This window comes from Apostichopus japonicus, chromosome 20 (genome assembly GCF_037975245.1).
Source record: "Apostichopus japonicus isolate 1M-3 chromosome 20, ASM3797524v1, whole genome shotgun sequence".
NCBI classification, from domain to species: domain Eukaryota; kingdom Metazoa; phylum Echinodermata; class Holothuroidea; order Aspidochirotida; family Stichopodidae; genus Apostichopus; species Apostichopus japonicus.
The window spans coordinates 4,034,982-4,055,793 of NC_092580.1; the positions used below are offsets into that span (position 1 = coordinate 4,034,982).

The 20,812-nt window shown below is 39.0% G+C and overlaps 2 protein-coding genes across 5 annotated transcripts in view; one reads left to right on the forward strand and one right to left on the reverse strand.

Annotated features, from left to right (window-relative positions):
- LOC139961916 (uncharacterized) overlaps window positions 1-10,590 on the forward strand; it is a 48,593-nt gene extending 38,003 nt beyond the window's left edge. For all 3 annotated transcript variants that reach the window (XM_071961601.1, XM_071961600.1, XM_071961602.1), the window contains 8 exons: window positions 509-797; window positions 1,421-1,671; window positions 3,316-3,606; window positions 4,583-4,752; window positions 5,347-5,534; window positions 6,128-6,247; window positions 8,146-8,520; window positions 8,714-10,590. In XM_071961601.1, coding sequence (XP_071817702.1) covers window positions 509-797; window positions 1,421-1,671; window positions 3,316-3,606; window positions 4,583-4,752; window positions 5,347-5,534; window positions 6,128-6,247; window positions 8,146-8,520; window positions 8,714-8,940 — 1,911 coding nt within the window. In that variant the 3' untranslated portion in view covers window positions 8,941-10,590. The remainder of the gene's footprint in view (window positions 1-508; window positions 798-1,420; window positions 1,672-3,315; window positions 3,607-4,582; window positions 4,753-5,346; window positions 5,535-6,127; window positions 6,248-8,145; window positions 8,521-8,713) is intronic.
- On the reverse strand, window positions 10,285-20,812 carry LOC139961917 (hyalin-like). Of its 2 annotated transcripts, XM_071961603.1 has the most exons (7): window positions 20,472-20,766; window positions 18,838-19,092; window positions 17,308-17,568; window positions 16,336-16,581; window positions 15,245-15,496; window positions 14,015-14,269; window positions 10,285-13,664 (listed from the first exon to the last, which is right to left on the reverse strand). In XM_071961603.1, exons 1-7 carry the CDS (start codon window positions 20,539-20,541, stop codon window positions 13,339-13,341), a joined length of 1,665 nt encoding a protein of 554 aa, XP_071817704.1. In that variant the 5' UTR covers window positions 20,542-20,766; the 3' UTR covers window positions 10,285-13,338. The 2 variants fall into 2 exon arrangements, with proteins under 2 accessions (XP_071817704.1, XP_071817705.1); XM_071961604.1 differs by lacking the exon at window positions 15,245-15,496 and having other exon boundaries at window positions 20,472-20,812.

A 20,812-nucleotide genomic window follows, 5' to 3' on the forward strand; every position in this document is an offset into this window, starting at 1 on the left:
AGTGATGATGGAAAAATCCTAAATGTAGTGAGTGTACTGGGGAAATAGGGTTAGGATGAAATTGCAGGTTGTGTGCCCATTTATTTCTACAACTGCTATTATAAAGCCATCCTAACATATAATGACCACATAATGTCTTAAGTTGGAGGTCCATGCATTTGTACGAAAACCGGACCCTATAAGGGCCATAGCGAGAAAAAAACGCAGAGGGTTGTTTCATTTGTGTGAAATGTATTTCATACATACTGCGGCCTTACTGATCTTCAGCTGAAATGAAAATTTATCTAACCACTGCTGATTTTTGTGGATCTGAGTTTTTGCAGATAAATGGGGGGGGGGGGGTGAAGGGGGCAGGAGACTCTTTAGCATAAATCGCTATGACATTGCAGTTAACCAAACAATATTCATCAATATTACTATTCTATAATATTTTTGGTCTTGAAAGAGCAACGAAAAATTTCCTTTATTGTTTTTCATTTCCATCCAAAAATTGTTACTTTCTTCTTAGATCAAGAACAACTATTTCGTCCAGCATTTCTCTCCGAGTGGTCTCGCTGTCCTCCGGAAAAACGTTGTCTTCGTCATCGACATCAGTGACTCGATGGCAGGGGCTAAGTTGCAGCAAGTTAAGGATGCCTTGAAGACCATCTTAGATGACATGAGGCCCAATGATAAATTTAACATCTTACCCTTCCACAGTCAAGTAGAGTTCTTGGATCGATACAAGATGGTGGAGGCATCCCGAGCGAATATTATCACAGCTAAGCGATTTGTAGATGATTTGGTAGAACAAGAAGGTATGTGAATGAAGCAGTAAATATAGGTAGTTGGTACTATTTAAGAAACTCTTTAGGCTTTGCAATCTATTGCCGATGATGGACACTAAATTGTACCGTATTTGCAAGATTTTTGAATGAGTGTAAAAGGAGCGAGACGGTTAGCAGTGAATAAGGACAACATGACTGAATATTTAGGTTAGGCCTATAGCCTAACACTGATGGTCACCACAATCTTGCAGTAAGTGTATCACAAACTGAAGTGACGTACCAAGCTAAATAAAGCCTGCAATACCTAGGCTTGTAGCATAACACTGATATGCACCAAATTTAGTTTGTGTTTTTTGCAGTGACTGGAGAAAGTTGGAATGCATGGTCCATGGATAATTTCGTAGAAGGAAAAAAAATATAAAGAAAACCTTTGAATTATTTCAATAGCCAGGGATAACCATCTTAGCACCAAATGTGAGACATATGTGTGGAATAGTTCCAGCTAAATAATACTTGTGTACATGCATATAGTTGATTGGGTCTGATCTTTGTGATAGTATTTTCAAGGACCAAAGGGAAGAAAGCTTTTGAAAGTTTTTTTTGAAAGTTTTTTTTGAAAGTTTTTTTTATTTTCTTTGATGTTTTGACAACAGCCACAAATCTAAACAAGGCAATCATTGACGGCGTAAACCAACTGAGGCAAGAAGAAGAAAGGAACCGTGGCGAAGAGAAGGTGGTGTCGATGCTGATTGTACTCACCGACGGGGAACCGACCTACGGAGAAAAGGACGAGGCTCAAATTGAGAGGAACGTCCGTGAGGTCATCGACGGAGATTACTCCCTCTTTGCTCTCGGCTTTGGTGAAGATGTCGACTTTCCGTTCTTGACGAGATTAGCATTACAGGTGAGGCAATGATTAATCACCATGGCAACTTTAAAATGCCAGTCTGTCTGTGTTTTTCTGAATTGGTGAGAATTTTGACATTGAGTAGAGAAGGAATAGGTTTGCTGAAACGGTGACAAGAGGACAATGTCAGTGGAACCCTTTGCCTAGCACTAATGACAACTCCAGGAAGTAACAAAAAATACAGCTCATTGACATAGTTTCTTGTGATATTTCAGTGTTTAACATATTGCATTGAAATTGTTAAAGTCTTCTACATCATTATCATTAAAATAAGTTAGGTTCTGCATCTATTAATGCCAAACTGATACAAATGTTTCAGTTGGGTTTAGAAATTTTTGTCATTTGATGTGACAATTTGATATGTGAAATTAGAGGTATTATTCCTGTAAGAAGCACATCTACAACTAAGGAGTTGCCAGTCTAAAAAAGTTCTTAAAAACCTTAATATGATAGATCTGTAGCATGTGACAGGTCTATGCAACATTTCTAATGGACAGAGATAGAGAGAGAAAGAATTCTCAAGAAACAGGGTGAAATTTTAATAGATAATCACCATTGCCATAGGATAGCAATCCAGTAATGTGAACAACCAAAGACTTTTACAAAAGCTGATTTAAAAGGGTTAGTGGAGGTACAGAAAGTACACTGATATAAGGTTGAGAAGTCATGCTGTTACTTTCTTGGCAAAATTATGAATTTTCCTAACAATATATTAGATATGTTGTCAAAGGCCAGGTATGACCCTATGGAAAGCATTTCTCTTTCGTATGTCAAGCAGGTGTTAAATGATGACCTTAGGCAGAATTTTAGTCTTGATATGTCATAGTCCATGTCAAAAAAAAGAAACATTGAGGTCTAGTAATAATGTGTCTTCATTTGTCATGGCTTTCGAAATATTTAACTTTTAAATATGTTAAATTCTCTGGAATGATCCTTTAAGGCTAAATTGGTGATGACGTCATCGGCCGCTCAGTGCAGGCCAAATTGTAAACGTTAATCCATTGTGTTGTTAATACTAATAGCCCACCCAAAGCATGTTGTTCTTTACACTTCAGAACATCCTTGGATGATTTTCAAAACCATTTGTCCCTGACAAATTTGAACTAGGTTGTAATTATGTCACTTTGATGCAACAGAGTGTTTTGTTTTCCTATTGAGTTTCCATGTTGCAGCTGAGAAACTGACCTAATGATCTCTGTGTTGGACTAGATAATAACTTTAAACGAGAAACATTAGCTGTTTAAAGTGTCATTCCTCAAAGTTAAAACTGTTATACAATCTGGGCTGATAGCTGTGTTTTAATGGTGAATGGACACCATCTCAAAACTAATTTTGTGCCTAAAGTCATCCTTTGACAGCCCATTGATACGTCATATCCAGTTGGTCCATGATCACAACTGTCTTTTGTTCAATCCGCTCAGGAAAAAAATGTGGTTCATGTAATTACCTTGAAATGTACAGATCAACAAGTCTTCTTATACATCAGTTCATTGTTTGAACTGGAAATTAGACTGTTAAGTTGAGCTAAATCATCAAATTAAGTGATTGCATCATGTATTCATGTCACATGCCATGTTTTGGCCTAACTTGCAAAGACATTTATACTAGACATGACATTCCTGTCTTTGATTTAACAAACAGAACCACGGAGTGGCTAGAAAGATCCCAGCCACGGCCGATGCTAGTCTTCTGCTTGAAGGTTTTTACGAGGAGGTTGCATCTCCACTTCTCTACGACATCGAGTTCCGATACTCGGACGGTATAGAGCCCCAGTCGCTCAGTGAAATATCGTTTGCAAACTACTTCAATGGATCCGAGTTGGTAGTCGTCGGCAAGCTCCTGGAGAGTATCCGGGAGAGTGTACTGGAATCGACAGTGTACTCGAAAACGGCTACTGAAAACTTGCGTCTTACAAGCACTGGAAGTATACGGGTACGTGGTCTTGCCATGGATTGATAGATACTAGTAATTGCAATTTCACCAGTATGTAGAGATGTGAACAAGTGTGAATTTGCTGGATTTAATGATTTGAAGAAATTGTATAATAATATTATAAGAAAAAATTAAATCTCCCCTCCCCTCCCTCTCTTCGTTCCTTCCCTCCCCCCCCCTCCACTGTCAGTTACCATCTTGTTTTTGGGAATCACACTAAAAGGGATATCTGATTGCTGAATTCGATCAGTAAAATTGAGGGCTCCTCTGGAAAGCAGTGCTTCTGCGCTGAGCAGGACTATCCTCATTAAAGGTGACAATACTAACAAAATATAAAGAAATACTGCAATTTTCCTGCATCTTTAGGTCAAGCCCACACCCTCATTTGTGAGACAAATTTGGTGCAGTTTTGTGACTGCATCTGGCAACAGCAGCAGAGTGAATGATGTTTCCATGGCAATTAATCTATAAATGTGTTTGTGTTTCTTCACAATATGTAAATCCTGTATTCATAAATGAAAAAATTCAATATTCTACTAAAGGAGTAAGTTTTTTGATGTAATCATTAATACAGAGAACATTGTCATTGAAGCAAACTTTTCAATTTTATGACACATTTCAAAGGTAAGTCAACACAAAGATTTCATCAGGAAAAATGATGCTTTCGAAGAACAACTACCATGGAGAAAAGCCGAGACCAACTACTGCGATCCATTTCATGGAATATCCATGCAATCCATATCATAGAATAAAGGAAGGCATAGCCAGTCAAAATAGGTTGCATTTAATTAACCATTTCTCGGGTTAGGGAAAACATTTTTCGAGTAGGGTTCAACGAACAGTGTGGAAACTTTTTGTCTTTGAGATCAGTGAGATAAACTTAGAATATTCCCTTACAAGCTTGCCTTGACATCCAACTCTGCAAACGGTTTAACATCTCGGTTGATTTACGGTCTTGTTTTTCATCCTTTTCCAGGGCACGCCTGTCGAGTTACTGTCACCTGATATTCCGGACGATCTGTTGGCAAATATCTGGGCTTATCACATGATCCAGGGCTTCCTTCAAACCAAAGAACAAAGAGAGGATAATCCCGTCTATACTTCACTTCTAGATCAAGATATCATCGACTTTTCTTTGGATCATCAGTAAGTTTAGTAGCAGATATGTCAGTTGCTTAGTTACCCTGTGATATCACCAGGAGCTGAGGTGGCTGTTAGTGTTATCAGCTGTCTTTGGATGATGATGATGATATGATGATGAAGAGCGTTGTCACTGCCTCTTGTAGTTTGGTTGTCAACCATGGTAATGAGCAGCATGCATTCCTTTCTGCGCAGTAAAGGCTGTGGCAGCAGAATCAAGGACACCTAGCATCTGGATGGTCGTGAGTCAGATCCCCGTCCAGCCACTGTAAGGTGGGGTTTTTCATCCAGGAGAAATCCATTGTTTTCCCATCTAAAATGTTTCGTTTTTTTCTCCCCAAACTGAGCAACTATAAATTGGATAGCCACCAGAGGTGTATTGTGAGTTGCAAGCCATTCATCTACTCTCACATGAGGTTGCTTAGTGTTGTAAAGTAATTGACTCTGAGATGGATTATTATTTATGTTATTTAGAGTGTCCTCAATAGTAGCACTTTTCTGTCCTGGCATGATTTTAAGGTGATGTCAAAATATAATTGTTTATATTTGATTTTCAGCTGAGTGTTAACTTTAACCTCCTTTGGTTATTTTCCTGTGTAGGTTCTTCAACCCATTCACGGCGTACATCGTCAACGATCCAATGGCCAACCAGAATGTGGGCAACAGGCAAGTAGCGATGCGTATCGTTGAGGGTGAACTGGCTGCACTCACACAGGAAACTCTCCGTCGGAAATTTGGAACCGGTGCTCTGGAACTCACCTACGTAGATGAAACAAGGAATACAGAATGTAAGTGAAATGAGTAACGATTAAGGTTTCAGAATATCGACATGAGTGAACGCATAAGTGGAATATAAGTGGTCAACTTTTTTTATGTGATGGCCTACACATAACAGTGGTACCTAGTGGGTACTGTAAACAACATGGACCATGTTTCAGTTTTTACTATCAGAGAATGGAGCGGGGGGGTGGGAGGGGCTGTATGCCTTGAAGACATACTATATCTACAGCATGGGTTACATTGTCGTGTGAGAATTGTTTTGCTTGCATTAATCTTTAGTCATTAGTGGATCATTAATTATTAACCAGCCACAGACTATAGAAGACTGGTTTCATATATAACATATTAAGAAACAGATATAGAACTAGTAAAAATAAGTATTTTGCTATTACCCCCTCCCCCACCTCCACCCCTACGTTTGCAAAATCACTTGCATATCACTCACCAGATAAAGAAATTGGGTTTCTTCCTCACAAAACAGTTCTTTAAACCATTCCTCCCCCTCCCCCTCCCCGACCCTTTCCAGTGAGTTCTTGCTCATTCATTAGTACGCATCGTATCTTGTGGATACATTTATTTTACTTTCTTTTCTTTTTTGTAGCTGCTGTGGATGACGATCCTCATTTCTTGGTTTACCTTCCTAAGAGTGATCTACGAGTCTGCTTTGACATCAGCGTCCAAGAAGGATCGGTTCTAAGTCTGCTTCAAGACCCAAAGAGAGGTGAGCGGTCACATCAACAACTTATTTTTGTTTATATTACCTTCAGTGTTACTGTGCGCAAGGCAGATTGGTGGAAAAACACCAAATGGCCATACAGTCACTGGTCAAATACCATTGACAATACCAACTCTCTACCCCAATTCTTATATGTAAATTAGGCGAAACCTTTGTTATTAATCCCACTTTATTCTGGGTCATTGATATAATGCTTTAACATCAGTTTGTACTATGCGAATAGGTGAAGAAACACCTCGACTGTGTTGAACTGTGACAGTAGCAGCTTCTACCTTGATTTTCATATGCAAATAAGTGCTGAGTCTTGGTGCATTTTGGGTCCCTGATATTTTCTACGAGACCTCTTTGAATTGGATAAGATTGTTGCAGAAATGCTTAGTGATCATACCTGACAAGTGAAATCTGGCCCAATCCAAATATGGAAACTAGCTAAACAACCCTAAGTTGATTTGTTACAACAATATTTCCAGGCCTGAGGTACTTTACCTCCAGGCCTACGACCCTCCTTTGATGGCCTTCAACTCTTAGGGTCCCATATCAGTGTGATACTATGTGAGACAATTTATTACTGCTTCTTGCCTCTGGGGAGCATACTGTGTCTTCTAGCCTATGGGGAGCATACTGTGTCAACATTCCTGCCCACCTAGCAGTCCGTTTGACCACATTCATACATTCAACTATAGCGTAATGGGCTCTGTTGAAATAAGTTAATCATGGGACAGTAGACAAATGGAAAATCAGACACCAGCAAAGATTGTGGTCGGCCAGTCCTGGTGCAGAACGGGCAATTGAATAACAAAATACTGACTTCAAAGATACTTAAACATCACTAAACTTTGTATCATTCAAAGACATTTTAAGTGTTGTGTACATTGACAGACTCGATTTAAGGATTTAATTGCACTTGGCATGTTTGCAAGTGATTAAACATTACTGGTTTGAATCATCATCAAAGGTTGACAGAAATGGACCATGTCCCATCTTACAACCAAGTCAGAGAATTCCATGTCATTTACCAACTTCTGAGCAGACATGATACTGACTAATTTTTCTGATTCATTTATTTTTTGGATTTTTTATGAACCACTCTGTAAACATGAAGATAACAAAAACTCAGGATAACAGTAAAATTTACCTTCTGACAAATCAGTATTAATAAAATAATTAATTAATCATTTGACTGTATGCTATGGAATATTACATGCTTTTCAATAGCATTCTAGGGTTGGGTAGCCCCAGTGTTTAGAGCAGAGAGGAACTACACTCCTGAGGCCACTGGTACAAAATCCTGTTCTTTACCAAAGTTTATTTCGGCTCTTTTAAGAGGAAATTGTTCATATGCAGTTAATCGAAATGTTCGTTAATTTATGATACGACACACTACTACTGAGTACTGCTCATAATGTTGACAAAAATAAATGCAGGCTCAGTAAAGCCTCAATCGACAAACTTTGAACTCTATGGAATCAATCAGCCGTCAGTAAAATCATACTTTTAATTCATTCCCAGCAAGAATAAATTCATACTTTTAATTCATTCCCAGCCAAAGTAAAATCATACTTTTAATTCATTCCTGGACAGCCCCAAACTCTCTCAGCCTATTCGAACAGATCAACTTGGGGAGAAAATTTCCCATAAATTGGCCCAAAAAAGGACAAGAAAGCAGTGTTATTTTGTTCAGGAAAGTTTTGTTTTACCTGGAAGCAGTTTTGTAAGCTCAACATACTTTGGTCTTCAAAAATACCTCCCCACAAAAATCTACACACCTCAGATTTTGCTATATCTTTACATGAAACTTGTAACTTATTCATAAATTAAACGACTTGAAGGGTAGCGCAGCGCTGAATCAAATTTTCATGGACTTTATTGATTTTTATCGTTAGGGTTGTACGTTAACGGAAAGATCGTCGGGGCGCCATCGTTGGACGGCACCGGGGATCGAACCTACATCGGAGAGGTGGCGATGCTCTGGTGGTTTTCACCTCGTAAACTTCCCTTCCAAATCTTGTTCACTCCGGATAACGTTACCGTCATGAACAACCACGTCATGCATTGGGGGAAGCAGATACGGCTGAAGCATAAAGGCGTGAAACTGCACATAAACGGAAAGTTTGCACAAGTCACGCTGCAGCATAACGTAACGTTCACGGTGATGAGACACAAAACACCGCCGAAGAACAGAGCTTTCAAACCGGATTACCTCGGGTTCTTCCTGGAACATTCTAAAGGATTGTCGGACGGTGCTCACGGTTTAATCGGTGAGTTCATTTGTGCATTTGAGTCCTCTGATGTAGTCAATAGTGAATATTTTCAAAGGGAGTGGTTTTGTCCTGAATTACAAGCTATAAAGTATATAAAATCTTGCCACCATGGCAAACAGCTGAGTCTTCAGTCACTACGACAGCGATTAAACTCGCACTCTTCCTAAATCTATTTCTCGTTTCCACACAGGTCAATTCAAAACCGTGAAGGCAGACTTAAGACCGCGGGAGAGCGAGCCCGGTCGCACGGCGGACCTGATAATAAAGGGCCGCAAAGTCCACGTCAAAGAGGGCAGTAGAAACCACAGCCTGCAGATGAAGAAACACACATGCTGGAAGGTGGAGAATAACGGAGCTGGATTGATTGATGGACACTACACAGATTATCTGCTATCTGATATCTTTGGTACAGATTAAACCAGTGGAGGGGAACTCATTAGGCTTGTGTACCTGTTTGAGATGGGGAGGCTTGTGTACCTGTTTGAGATGGGGAGGGGTGTTTTGGGGAGAGGGATGCAAGGGCTTGCAAAAGTGTGGATTATACAATAGGAAATATGGCATGCTGCATTTGGTTAGAATGTTGATTGTAATTTATTTATAAAAAAATTCTATTGAAGAGAGAGATCCCTTGATCTGTTCAGTATCATAACTACAATGTAATGAGAAATGAAAAAACACTGAAGGTTTTTTGGTTGTCAATTTTTTGGCTTTAAACCTTTTATATTGTTTATACAATTAGGCATTAATAAATACATTTGAGTACAACATTCGGAGGTGGCATAGATAAGAGAGAATACACCCAACATGTTTGTTTATATTTTATATAGACTATCATACTTAATATTTCAAAAATGTATTCAGTTTTATTGATAGTCAAAACCTCTTCAGCTGTAAAAAAAAATGCATCTTCATAGTATATTTTGTATTTCTTTGTCTACTTTTTGCTTGTAAATGTTTTAAGCAAAGTTAGGAATATTTTTGTGGTGGCATAGTTTTTAAGGAGAAGAGTATAGGAGAATAGCAACAAGCATCCCCACTGTAGCAGACTACTAGGGGGAGGGGGGTTCTGTCTTTATTTTCATGTTTTCTATTGTGTCGAAGAGTTGAATGAAATATGCTCTTAATTTATTACTGGAAAAGGATTCTATGCATTGAGGCAAAGAGAAGCCTGGCTCGGTTGGTTTCAGAATTATTAGTTGGAAGGATTACATCTATCAGATGTAAACATAAATATTTCGATATAAGTATGAAAGTAAAGGGGCAAAGACAAAATCAAAACTTGGTGGGAAAAAAATATTAAGATCATGTTTGTAGCATCTGATGCTTTGTGACCATTTTGAGGAATATGTCTAGCAAGTTGGGTGATTGCTTATTGTTCCTTTTTCATTTGATTTCCAGCTATTTGTTGGTCACCTTCAATAGTCCATTAATTTAGTTATACCTGTTTCTCTTTCTTAACATGAATCAACCAACTTATTTTCTATCCTTACAAAGCACTTTGGTCTTTCATTATAGAGCTATCCCTAACAAAATCATATGTGAGTCACACAATGATGTGTAGGAATGTGGTCCCTAGTTTTGTGCAGCTAAACTGTACTTTTTGTCATGTTATGTGTATATGTACTGAATCAAACTGGGAAGTCAGGGCAGAGAATCGGACACACATGCTATTTTCAGATTTGGTTGAATTTATGTCCTGAATGAATTATGGCCTGATTTGATTTATTGGTAATATTTAGGTGTTACATTTTTTTCTTGGGGGGGGGGGGGGATGGGGAGATTTCTTGCCATGGAAGTTTGGGCATCACTGGAAACTCTCTGTTGCATCCTTTGAAAGAGAGTTCGATCAATTTTTATTTGTAGTCTATTTCAGTACTTTTCATGAGACTGAATTAAAGTAGTTCCTTGTTTCCTTTTGTCAATTTTGAAAATGAAAAAATTTAATCATTTTTTTCCTAGCTTGTGAATATTTCTGTAAAATTTTCAAAAAGTTTTGTATGAAAATGAAACATAGCAGTTTCTGAAGTCTGGTGTTGGAAGTAAATAAAAAACAGTGCTATTATTGTTGTGGTTTGCTTTTCTGGTCCTTTGTTAGAGATATTAATCCTGCTGGGAACTATTTGTAAGTACTCCTAAGATGTGCAATTGTACACTTACCCCATCATATTTCACTCCCTGCCCCCATTTTACCCCATCCTCTTCCCCTCCATTCGGGTCAGTGGTCACTATCACTCTTTTGGCACCTTTCGCCCTTTGGATGTCATCTCATATGGGTTCCATATCACCAGCATATATCCTATCTATAGTTTCTTGTCAAACTGGAGATGGAGGGTTTTAAATCAGTAGCAGACATGTCGTACCAGTAACAACATGAGTGCTTATGTTGCAAGCAGTGATGTGCACATGATATCAAAGATGGGGTGGGGGGGGGGAAGGAAGTGGATTTTAAATTTCCACAACTAACATTAGGAAGAGGCATGAAACTTTACTGATAGGCTTTATTCGGATACAAAGTTTTACAAGGGGTGTTGATGTGAGGTCGTTGAACTGCCAAACATACAAAGTTAAAAAATGTCAAATGGTGAAAATCTGTGGCATAAACAGACTATAAAGTACGTCTTTAATTAGGTCTATATGCAAAGTTTAGCTAAATACTTATGAATTTTGAAGAAAAAAATTCCAGGCGAAAAGTTTTCCCTCCTAACTAACGATGGCGCCTATGCGCTTCCCCAAATCCTCCTCCCCCTCCCTGCGTACGAATATAATTCTTTTTTGTTAAAAGTACGACTGCAAATAAATCTTAGCGCCTGGACGAGTATTTAATATTGCACTATATATCTATCCCATATTTCCAATGTGCCTGTGAAGACTGTGCCTGTGTCAGTATTGGCAACTGTACATACTATATATTACGAGTATGGACTGACTGCAACAAGTATGTCTGTCATTAAACATTAGCAATGTATAAGACTAAATTTCAGTTTAGCAAACACATAATATATAGTTGTTGTTATTGTGCCCCAGCATATATGAACGTGCACAGAAAGTACATGTTATTTGAACTAAAAATTATGTCGTTTAGAAGACACGGTAGATCCGTATGATGCCTTATGATGGAATAGTATCGGTGTGTGGGTGGTTGAGAAGGGGGTTAAATGACGGTGTAACCAGGGCAACTGAGAATTTCTCCAATGAAGTTTGAAGAATAAAATTATAATGTTATAAGATCTTTGGACCTAATTCCTGTTATCGATGATATTTTTCGGAGATTTAGTTCACTTTTATCGTAGAAAAGTATAAATAACTGACTGATGAAAGACAATATAGAGCTTATCGATGATGTAAAACGTTGTTTATAGTGATGTCGTTTAGAAGACACCGTAGATATGTTTCGAGGAGTTGTCGCGGTAAGAGTGTCAAACAGGGACCAGAATCGGAATATTTTGGACCTAATGTTATAGTCGTCCATTGACCTTGAACGAAGGGGCCTATCGTGAAAACGTACGGGAAATTCATCCATTAATATCTCGTTTAGATGATTCCATAAGATACAGAAAAACGACTCTGAAGTCTTTAGATGTTATCATTATTACAACCATTCTAAAAGATAACTTTGAATTGCAGACATAAGACATGATGAAAAAGGAAATTTGGCTCAAAAAACGATGTCACTACGGATGCCGCTTAACGACATTCACACAACGTATTTATAAAGGTACGCTAGCTCTTTTGTGGAAAACTTCGAAATATCTTAAAGCTGAGAGCTGCTCCATGCATTACGTAACAAAGAACCTTGCGTCATGCGTGTCACGAGGAAACATGCTGCTTTATGATGGAATAGTATTGGTGTTGATGGTTGAGAGGGGGGGGGGGGGTTAAATGACGGTGTAACCAGGGCAACTGAGAATTTCTCCAATGAAATTTGAAAAATAACATTTTTAGATTTTGTTATTTTCCAAACTGGGACCAGAATCGGAATATTTTGGACTTAATGTTATAGTCGTCCACTGTTTTTTTACGTAGTAGCCTAAACAGGCTTTGATTCGAGTGGTCCGAATGATCGAGACATTTCAAATAAAACTAAAAGAGGTTTTGGGAAGATTGGAATCAGCTTTGTATTTTAAAGAGGAGCTGTGGCAGACAGTGTAGAATGTGAAGAAAATATAGGGTACGCAAAATTAAAAGAAATATCCATAAACAAAGTCCACTTCTCTTTAGATGTATTCAACATAGTATACCTGGGCAATGTTTCACCCGCTGCAAGGTATCAGTTTTCACCCAGACGGAATGGTGCGGTTATGACTAATATGTAGTCGTCCAATTGTATTGAATGAAACTACCGTCTGGCATCTTCGCCCAGAAATGTAGACCCGGCGTCTATAGGCTTTGTCTGAGTGGGTATGATTGTTGCAGATACTAGGCCGCTGTTTTTGTTGTGGACATTCATTTCTTTTGGCGGTTTTTTAAACACATGTGGTATCACTGCATGGTACACATGTGTAACCAGAAATCCGCATCTTGTGTTCATATATTTGTGTGGTCGGTAAAACATCGTTGTCATTAGTCTAGCATGCGGTATTGGCTAGACTGAAGCTAAGGAATTCTAAGAAATGTAAAGATGCCTGAATTAACACCCAATACTGTAGCATCGTGTGTTTGAGGATCATAGTATTACTCCAATATTTTGTGCAAAAGAAGTGCACCCTTTCTCCCACTATAGCTTGTACAGAATTACAACTGGTCCCTAGTATCCCCGATCGATTATCCATCGATATCATATACAAGCTCGACACGCGACAATACGTCATTTCACTGTTAAATTGGTGATGGTTTCACGTAACCGTCAGCCTCTCCCAACTCCATATATTCTGCATCTTGCGGAACTTGCGCAGAACCACCAGCCGCTGATTCATTACTTATCCGGCCAGCGCTTTGACGTATGGATTCATAGTCGCCGATTGGAAGTTGTGGCGCACTTACAGCGACAACGGTGGTGGGATTTGAGGTGGGATTTGTAGTGGGTTGCCCGCGATTTCGTCTTATGCAGTACATTGTGACCGTCACTGTAACGATTGTGTGTATTATCAAGACCACGAGGCAAACGACGACGACTACCGATACACGACTATCTTGTTGAACACCTGATTGACAAATAAGAAAGAAATATTAGGGAATATTTAGGAAAAAAATCACAACGCATTATGAATGTTTAAAAAAAAAGGAACATCTTGATCTGCCCCGAATATGCTATAAAGTCACTCATGTTTCAAACAAGAATTTAACTCTAAACCTAAGTAGTTTATTATCACTGAAATGTTTCATTATCTTTTCTAATAACCCTCAATGGTTGTGATATATGATGGAGGATTATATATCCTTCAGGAGAGTAGGCCTACTTTTGAAAATTACTGGCAAAATTTTAGCAGTTATAAATGTTTTAGTCGATAGTGATCATATATATTTATTTGATATTTTTTGTTTTTTAACTTACTTGGCAATTCCTCAACAGAAACGTTAAACTGACACGTAGCTGGATTCGAGGCTGAATCGTGAAAAATGTACATCACTGTAGTATTGCCCAACTTGAACTCATCTCCGGGTTGATGAGTCTGGAACTTAAGCTCTACTGTAGACTCGTCTATCGCGTATGGCTCCTTCCAGTATGCTTTTGTAGATGGCGTCCCCTGATCTGTAAACCAAGTGATTCCTGATGTAGGACAAAAAATTACAGTAGGGGGGACCGTATCTGTAAATGAAATGAATTGAGACGTATTAAATGGACTACTAACTTAGTCCTTACTTTCCTTACAGAGCGCGGATCAAGGGTGTGTGTGGGGGTGGTAGGGGGAGGGGGGTACACTTCCTGGTACAACCTTGCGTGAAAAAAACTAAGGGAGGATGGTCACAGCCCCCCATATGGGAGTAGGTTTCAACGACCAATGGGCCACAGCCGCTTTTGTACAAAAAAAAATTATGTTAAATATACTAAAACTTTCGCACACTTCCCAAACCCATGGAAGCCATTTTGGAATATGTTTCACCAGTTTTTATCTATTTACGTGGTATTTTGTGACAGTCGTTGAATGTCTGTATATCAAACGACTGTGCTCCACTAGTGTGTAGTTCCTGTACTGTAGGGCATAGGGCTAAGTGTTGGTTGAATCTTTGGCATGTAATTGTGCATGCCACAACATTATTAAAACCTGACAGATATAAAATCTCTTGCCAGTTACCGTTCAATTCCCGGTGGATGGACAAAGTAGTTTGTACCGACGGCTGGAAGTGAGGCAGCGGAATTGGGACCAGCCTGGGAAATGGTGGAGGGAGAGGGGGGGGAGGTACCCGGCACAACATGTGACTTTGAGTTGATTTCATTTGAGCGGACCAACCACAAAATCACCTCAAAACGCCCTTTGGGTGCTCTACCAAAAATTTCAAGTAATTTATAGTATTTCAAGAAAACTTCACTTTTTAATTACTATTTTTTCTATCATTTCCAACTTAAAGGGCACTTTTTAACTACAAATATAACATGATTAAAAGACAACAGTGCACACTTTATAATTACAATAATAAAGAAAGTACTTTTGAGATATAAGGAAAGGCATTTCTAATTTAGAGCACGTTTGATTTTTCCCCACAAAATGATGGCACGTACGCCTGCCCACCCCCACCCATCCATGGCTCTGTCCAATCCTTTTGATTTTCAGGTTGTTCTCACCCTCAAACACTCTAACGAAAAACTGACAGTCTGCTGCGTTTCCCGCTAAATCGGTGTAAACGTAAAGTACGTCCGTAGAAGTGTTCACGTCGTACTGTCCAGGGAAATTCGATTGCCAGCTGAGAAACGCTGGACCAGACTCGTCGACCACTTCCGGGGTATTCCACTCAACTACACTTGATCGAGTTCCCGGTCTGACGCCGACCATGATGTCACTGGGACAATATAGGACCTCAGGGGGAGTCCTGTCATCTGTGTGTAAGTCAAGAGGCAGGGTGCAAACGTGTTTACGTCTGTAAAGTTGTCGTATTATATACAACAATTAATTGCTACATTGACTTCATATTCTTACTATTATTTATGGGCTGATACTATAGTGATATATTTACAAGTTGACAGACCGTGCCCGTATCGATTTTGAGCTAAAAGTGATCGTCAATGTTAAGCATAGTATTCCCCAACTCATTTGTCAGCTTTTCCCCTCTCCCTCCTTTTAAAAAGGCTTATATTTAATAACACATGACTTTAACAAATGGAAACTTTCGTTACACTTAATATAGTTAAACAGATCATCCACTACACCTTGCCACCCTCCTCCATAAAACCCTCATGGGGAAGTACTCCGAATAGCAATGTAGAATATACCTAGCTGCGATACAGGTGGCTTATACAAAGCGCAATCTGATTAGTCTATGAAATCTTTTGATGATCTATAGATTGCATACGTTCTCAAACATCGGGCAAAATTCGGACAGTTTATAGCCTTAAATTCGGAGAAATAGTCCCAGAGACCCGAGGAAAGTCGATTTCAAACACGCGGAAAATTATCCAACATGCAGAGAGGGGAAATGAAGGGGTTATAAACTGCTATGGCGGCTCAGTAATCCCACCGGACGTTCTAGGCTGGGACCAAGTGACTTTAAGACGGAACTAAGACGTTTCATTACCAAGAGGAAACTCAACGAGTATACCGGCGCCCTCAGATCGAACGGTTCCGAATCTGAAAAATAAATTTTCTTGTGCACCGGTTTTTTTTTTACTCTTACGGACAGTCATTTTGCCAAGTAATTTCTCTTAACATTTTAGCTTACGTTGTAAGACGGTTACAGTAACGGCACAAGAGGCAGCATTCCCCGTTAAGTCGGTGAAAAGATATTCGAGTGTTGTCGACCCAATCGGAAATGCGTCGGGAATCTCCGGGATAACTGACAACCTAAGTTGGCCCGAGTTATCCTCAGCAGTCGGTTGGTCGAAGTAAACGTAAGTCTCTACCATACTAGGGGAGACTTCGGCCATCACCGGCAGCGGACAGTTTATCGTCGGAGGAATTCGATCAACTGACCAAAATGGACGAAGAAAGAAAAGAGTAACGCAAAAAAATGAGAGTGGTTATAATCAGAGAAGAACTTGGTACAACAGGGAACGGAGGAGTCTCTCTGTATAACGTCGCACATAACTATCTATACATCATAAGTTGGTTGTCATAGAGCTGTAATTAAGGTATAAGAGGGACAAGGCACCCCCCCCCCCCTCTTTTCAATTGTAGGGAAGTAGGGAACATCATAAATTTCCTTAATTTTCCATTGAAATGGCTGGGCACACTTTTTTTTCAGACTGCATGTCCATTCTGTTTTACGTTTACCGCAAATGCTTAATAGCCGCTCAAAGTTTGTTGGAGGGACTTTGACCATTATTTTGAATCCCTGACGTATAGCTTGATACTGAAGTTAAGTAAGCAAGGCCTTAATTCGGGTTCCGACGGCAACTTGATTAAACGTTAACGACAGCTGTGGCCCAACTATAGCCCTTTTGTTGAAAAAAAGAAGAAATACATTTGTAAATATTTATATAAAATATAATTGTTACTGAACTTAGGTTGATCTATTTGTTAGAACGTTCTGAGGTTATTTGTGCAGGCTGCAACTTAAAATTCACATGATCCATTGCCAATCGAAGCCCCACCCCCAACCTCCCTCTTCCCTCCCATTGGACCCCCTTCCGCAGCTCTTGGTTTTATTCGCAACCCTGCTGATATTTATAAATATTTGATTAAATAGACTAACCTGCTATGAGAGTAATAATGAAAGTGCAGAATGCTTTATTTTCTGACGGATCTTTGAATGTGTACTCGACATTGATTCTCCTAACGTATCGGCCTATGTATATGCTCTCCCCTGGACGATGACTTTGCTCAACGAAGACCGTCCCTGATTTGTCTTCTGCCGTTGGTTCTAGCCACGTTATCGGCAGCTCACTGACCCCTTCCTCAATCTCCTGATCGAAAGAGGATGGGCAATTTGTTACGACCGGTGGTTCGGTATCAGCTATATTACGTGTAAGAGGCAAAACGAAGGAAAGTGTTTTATATACGCAGGGAGGTAGTATATAATGAGCAACTCTATGCCTATATAGTATGCAGCGAATATGCAATTATTCAAATTAAACTATTGTGCAGAGAGTTTTAAGCACCACCATTTAAGTAGCGAACACTGTATACAGAGACATATGCGTATAAGAAACCCCGTGATGAGGCAGGAAGGATGAGATGGACATAAGAGGTCGAGGTGGGGGGGGGGGGTGGGATGGGGATAGGAGGGACGGACAGTTCTTATTCGTGTGTAACACGCATGTATTGACCTTGAAACCTTCCACTGAAGCATTTTTTGTCGCCTAAGTTGATGAATTGAATACAGTTGACAAACGAAGAGAAAATTTTATACGGAACCAGTTGTACAAGTAAATGATGACTGTATAGGCACACCATTAGTTTTGGTTTGTTGTTGAATGTTAATAAACAATACCAGTCCACTTTTAACGTGTTGAGAAATGTTACATTTAAAATTCAAGGGTCACCATTTAAAGTGACTGGAGTACGTAGTCTAACACACAGATCTTTACAGGTCCGTTCCTCAGATGAGAAACAATTCAATGGGGGAAATGGCAAACAACATGTTAAGAACAGAGAACAAATTTATCAATGACAAATAAATGTCTTCCAAGGTTGCTCTGTTGTACATATGAAGTTAAGCGAACATGTTTTGGTTGAGTTATTATATAATTTATAAAGCAGTGGTTCAACTTGAAAATTTAGTAATAAAATATTGATTCAAAGTGTATAGGTGGTCCAAATTCCAACCCCCCCCCCACCATCGACCCTATACCTCTAAAGAAGAACAAAGCAATGCAAAGAAACAAAGAGTAAATATGAAACGTCTTGGTCTCCTTTAAAATTAAAGATTTTCTTTCTATGTGTATATCCAATAAAGGCATATATATATATATATATATATATATATATATATATATATATATATATATATATATATATATATATATATATATGTATGTATGTATATATATATATATATATATATATATATATATATATATATATATATATATATATATATATATATGTATGTATATATATATATGTTAGGCTATATTACTATATAGGGTAGAATATGATACGATCGATAAGATAGGCCTATAGGATATGATCCTATATAGTGTACTCTATATTAGGGTAAGCTATATGATACTATATAGAGTAGGTTGTACTGAGAAAATAACGTGCTGTGTGCACCACTTACGCACAACAACTATTATTTCGAAACTACATCCGATGTCATCCATCGAGTCCACATTTACATATTCATAAGAAACCCTATACGTCCCAATAGGAATAGGGCCTGGTGTATGGCTCCTGTATGAAATTGTCCATGAGTCAGAGGGTGCAGCGGGTTCCTCCCATGTGACATCTGCGTAAGATTGGTGGTTAGGAGCAAACACGGATATATCCGGGGGACATCTCAGTACCGCAACTTGACTGTTAGCGAACGGAACACCTGGCATATTGGGAAAATATTTGAAAATGGAGGAGCAGTATTTCGAACAAACTTTGCATACAGTGCACTAGTGCAAAATGAGGTTGAAGTTGTAACAGTGTTAAATGTCCCCATTACACTTTGCGTCAGAGTATTTACGAGAAGAAAAAATACGAGAAAAATTGGTTTAGGTAAGGGGACTTTGATGCAAAAATAGTGCTATCATTATGTTGTGGATATGACTGTGCGTGCGTGTGTTATAAACTGTAAGCCCCTTGGAATACAACGGGGAGGGAGGGGGATGGGTTGGAGGAGCCACGTGTCCCCACGCATGCCCCCTGTAGTTACGGCACTGTATTTTTTAACGATATAAAGTATCTGCAAATACGTACAAGTATACGTGTGGTTAGGTAGGTCTATGATATCTCCTACCTCTATATCACATTGACCCGACAGGAGATGTGTTTCTATTAAAAACTACTATATCCCTGATACAATGGAGTCCAACGCGACGCACGGTAGTCTCAACAACTGAATCAAACTTAGCTCGTTTAAGAAATCTCGTTCCATGCTTAATATGGATCATTAATTGTGAGAGAAAGCTCATGCAAAAATGTTAACTACAGTAGGCCTTCTTCAAAGACCTGTCAGTAAGTGCCATCTAACAATTATCTTTCCACTTCTCATTCCTTGAGCATCAGCCTTAGATTAATCTCGCAATCCATCTCAATGTCACAGCTGATTGATAAGTATGTATATGTCACAAAGTGATCTGTGTACAGAAAGCACATCATTGCTGGATCACATCGTACTATGAAAACAATAAAGAAGCCTATCCAGTAGCCAACTATACGATTCATACTGAGCTATTTGTATGTTTGCAGTCCTTTCGTCCATAAAAAAGATGTATAAGACGGGGGGGGGGGGGGGTGAGGGGAGTGCAGGTGGTGATCGGTTCTGAGTTGGGGTGAATGTTGGTCGGCCAACCTGCCACTGGCCTATATATTGCTTCGGGGTGAGTTATAAACCTTCCAATTCTAAATTGAGTACAAGTACAAATCGATGAGTAGAAGTATAACTAATTGGCTAGAATACGAGTATTAAATAAGGAATCTACAAGTCTGATCATAGATCATGGCAACGTATATATATTGGCTAACTTAGTAAGCCCAATACTGCAAACCCTTTCATACTGTTCTGTGTGTTACTTTAAACGCCATATACCCACCCCAGCATCATAACGTCGAGACTCGACTAGAAAGAAAATATGGCGACACATATTAATTAAAAAATAAGGCACCACATATCATAGGACGCTCTTCTCTTTTTTTTTCTGTAAACAGCGAAATACGACCGAACATAAACAATAAGCCGGGTGGGTGGGTTGCTTGTAATCTTACCTTTGAACAGGAGCAAACATCTCACTAATGAATCCCAAATAACTAACGCAAAGACGTCGACGTAACGCATTTTTTATTCACTGAGTCTGCAGTTAAAGTCTGTAAAGCGCTTCGCTCTTGAAAATGTGTAGTCGCTTATATGTAAGAGACGAAGCTTTTGATACTCAGATAGGACGTGTGACTTCTATATTGGAAAACTGATATACTGTAGTTGTTTTAAAGTTATTTTTATTGCCAAAGTTCGCTTTAGGTTTGATCAGCCAACTGTGGCACCTTGACTACTGTGTAAAAATATTACACAATTTGTTGTTTAACGGTTGAACTGGAGAGGATTTTCAGCA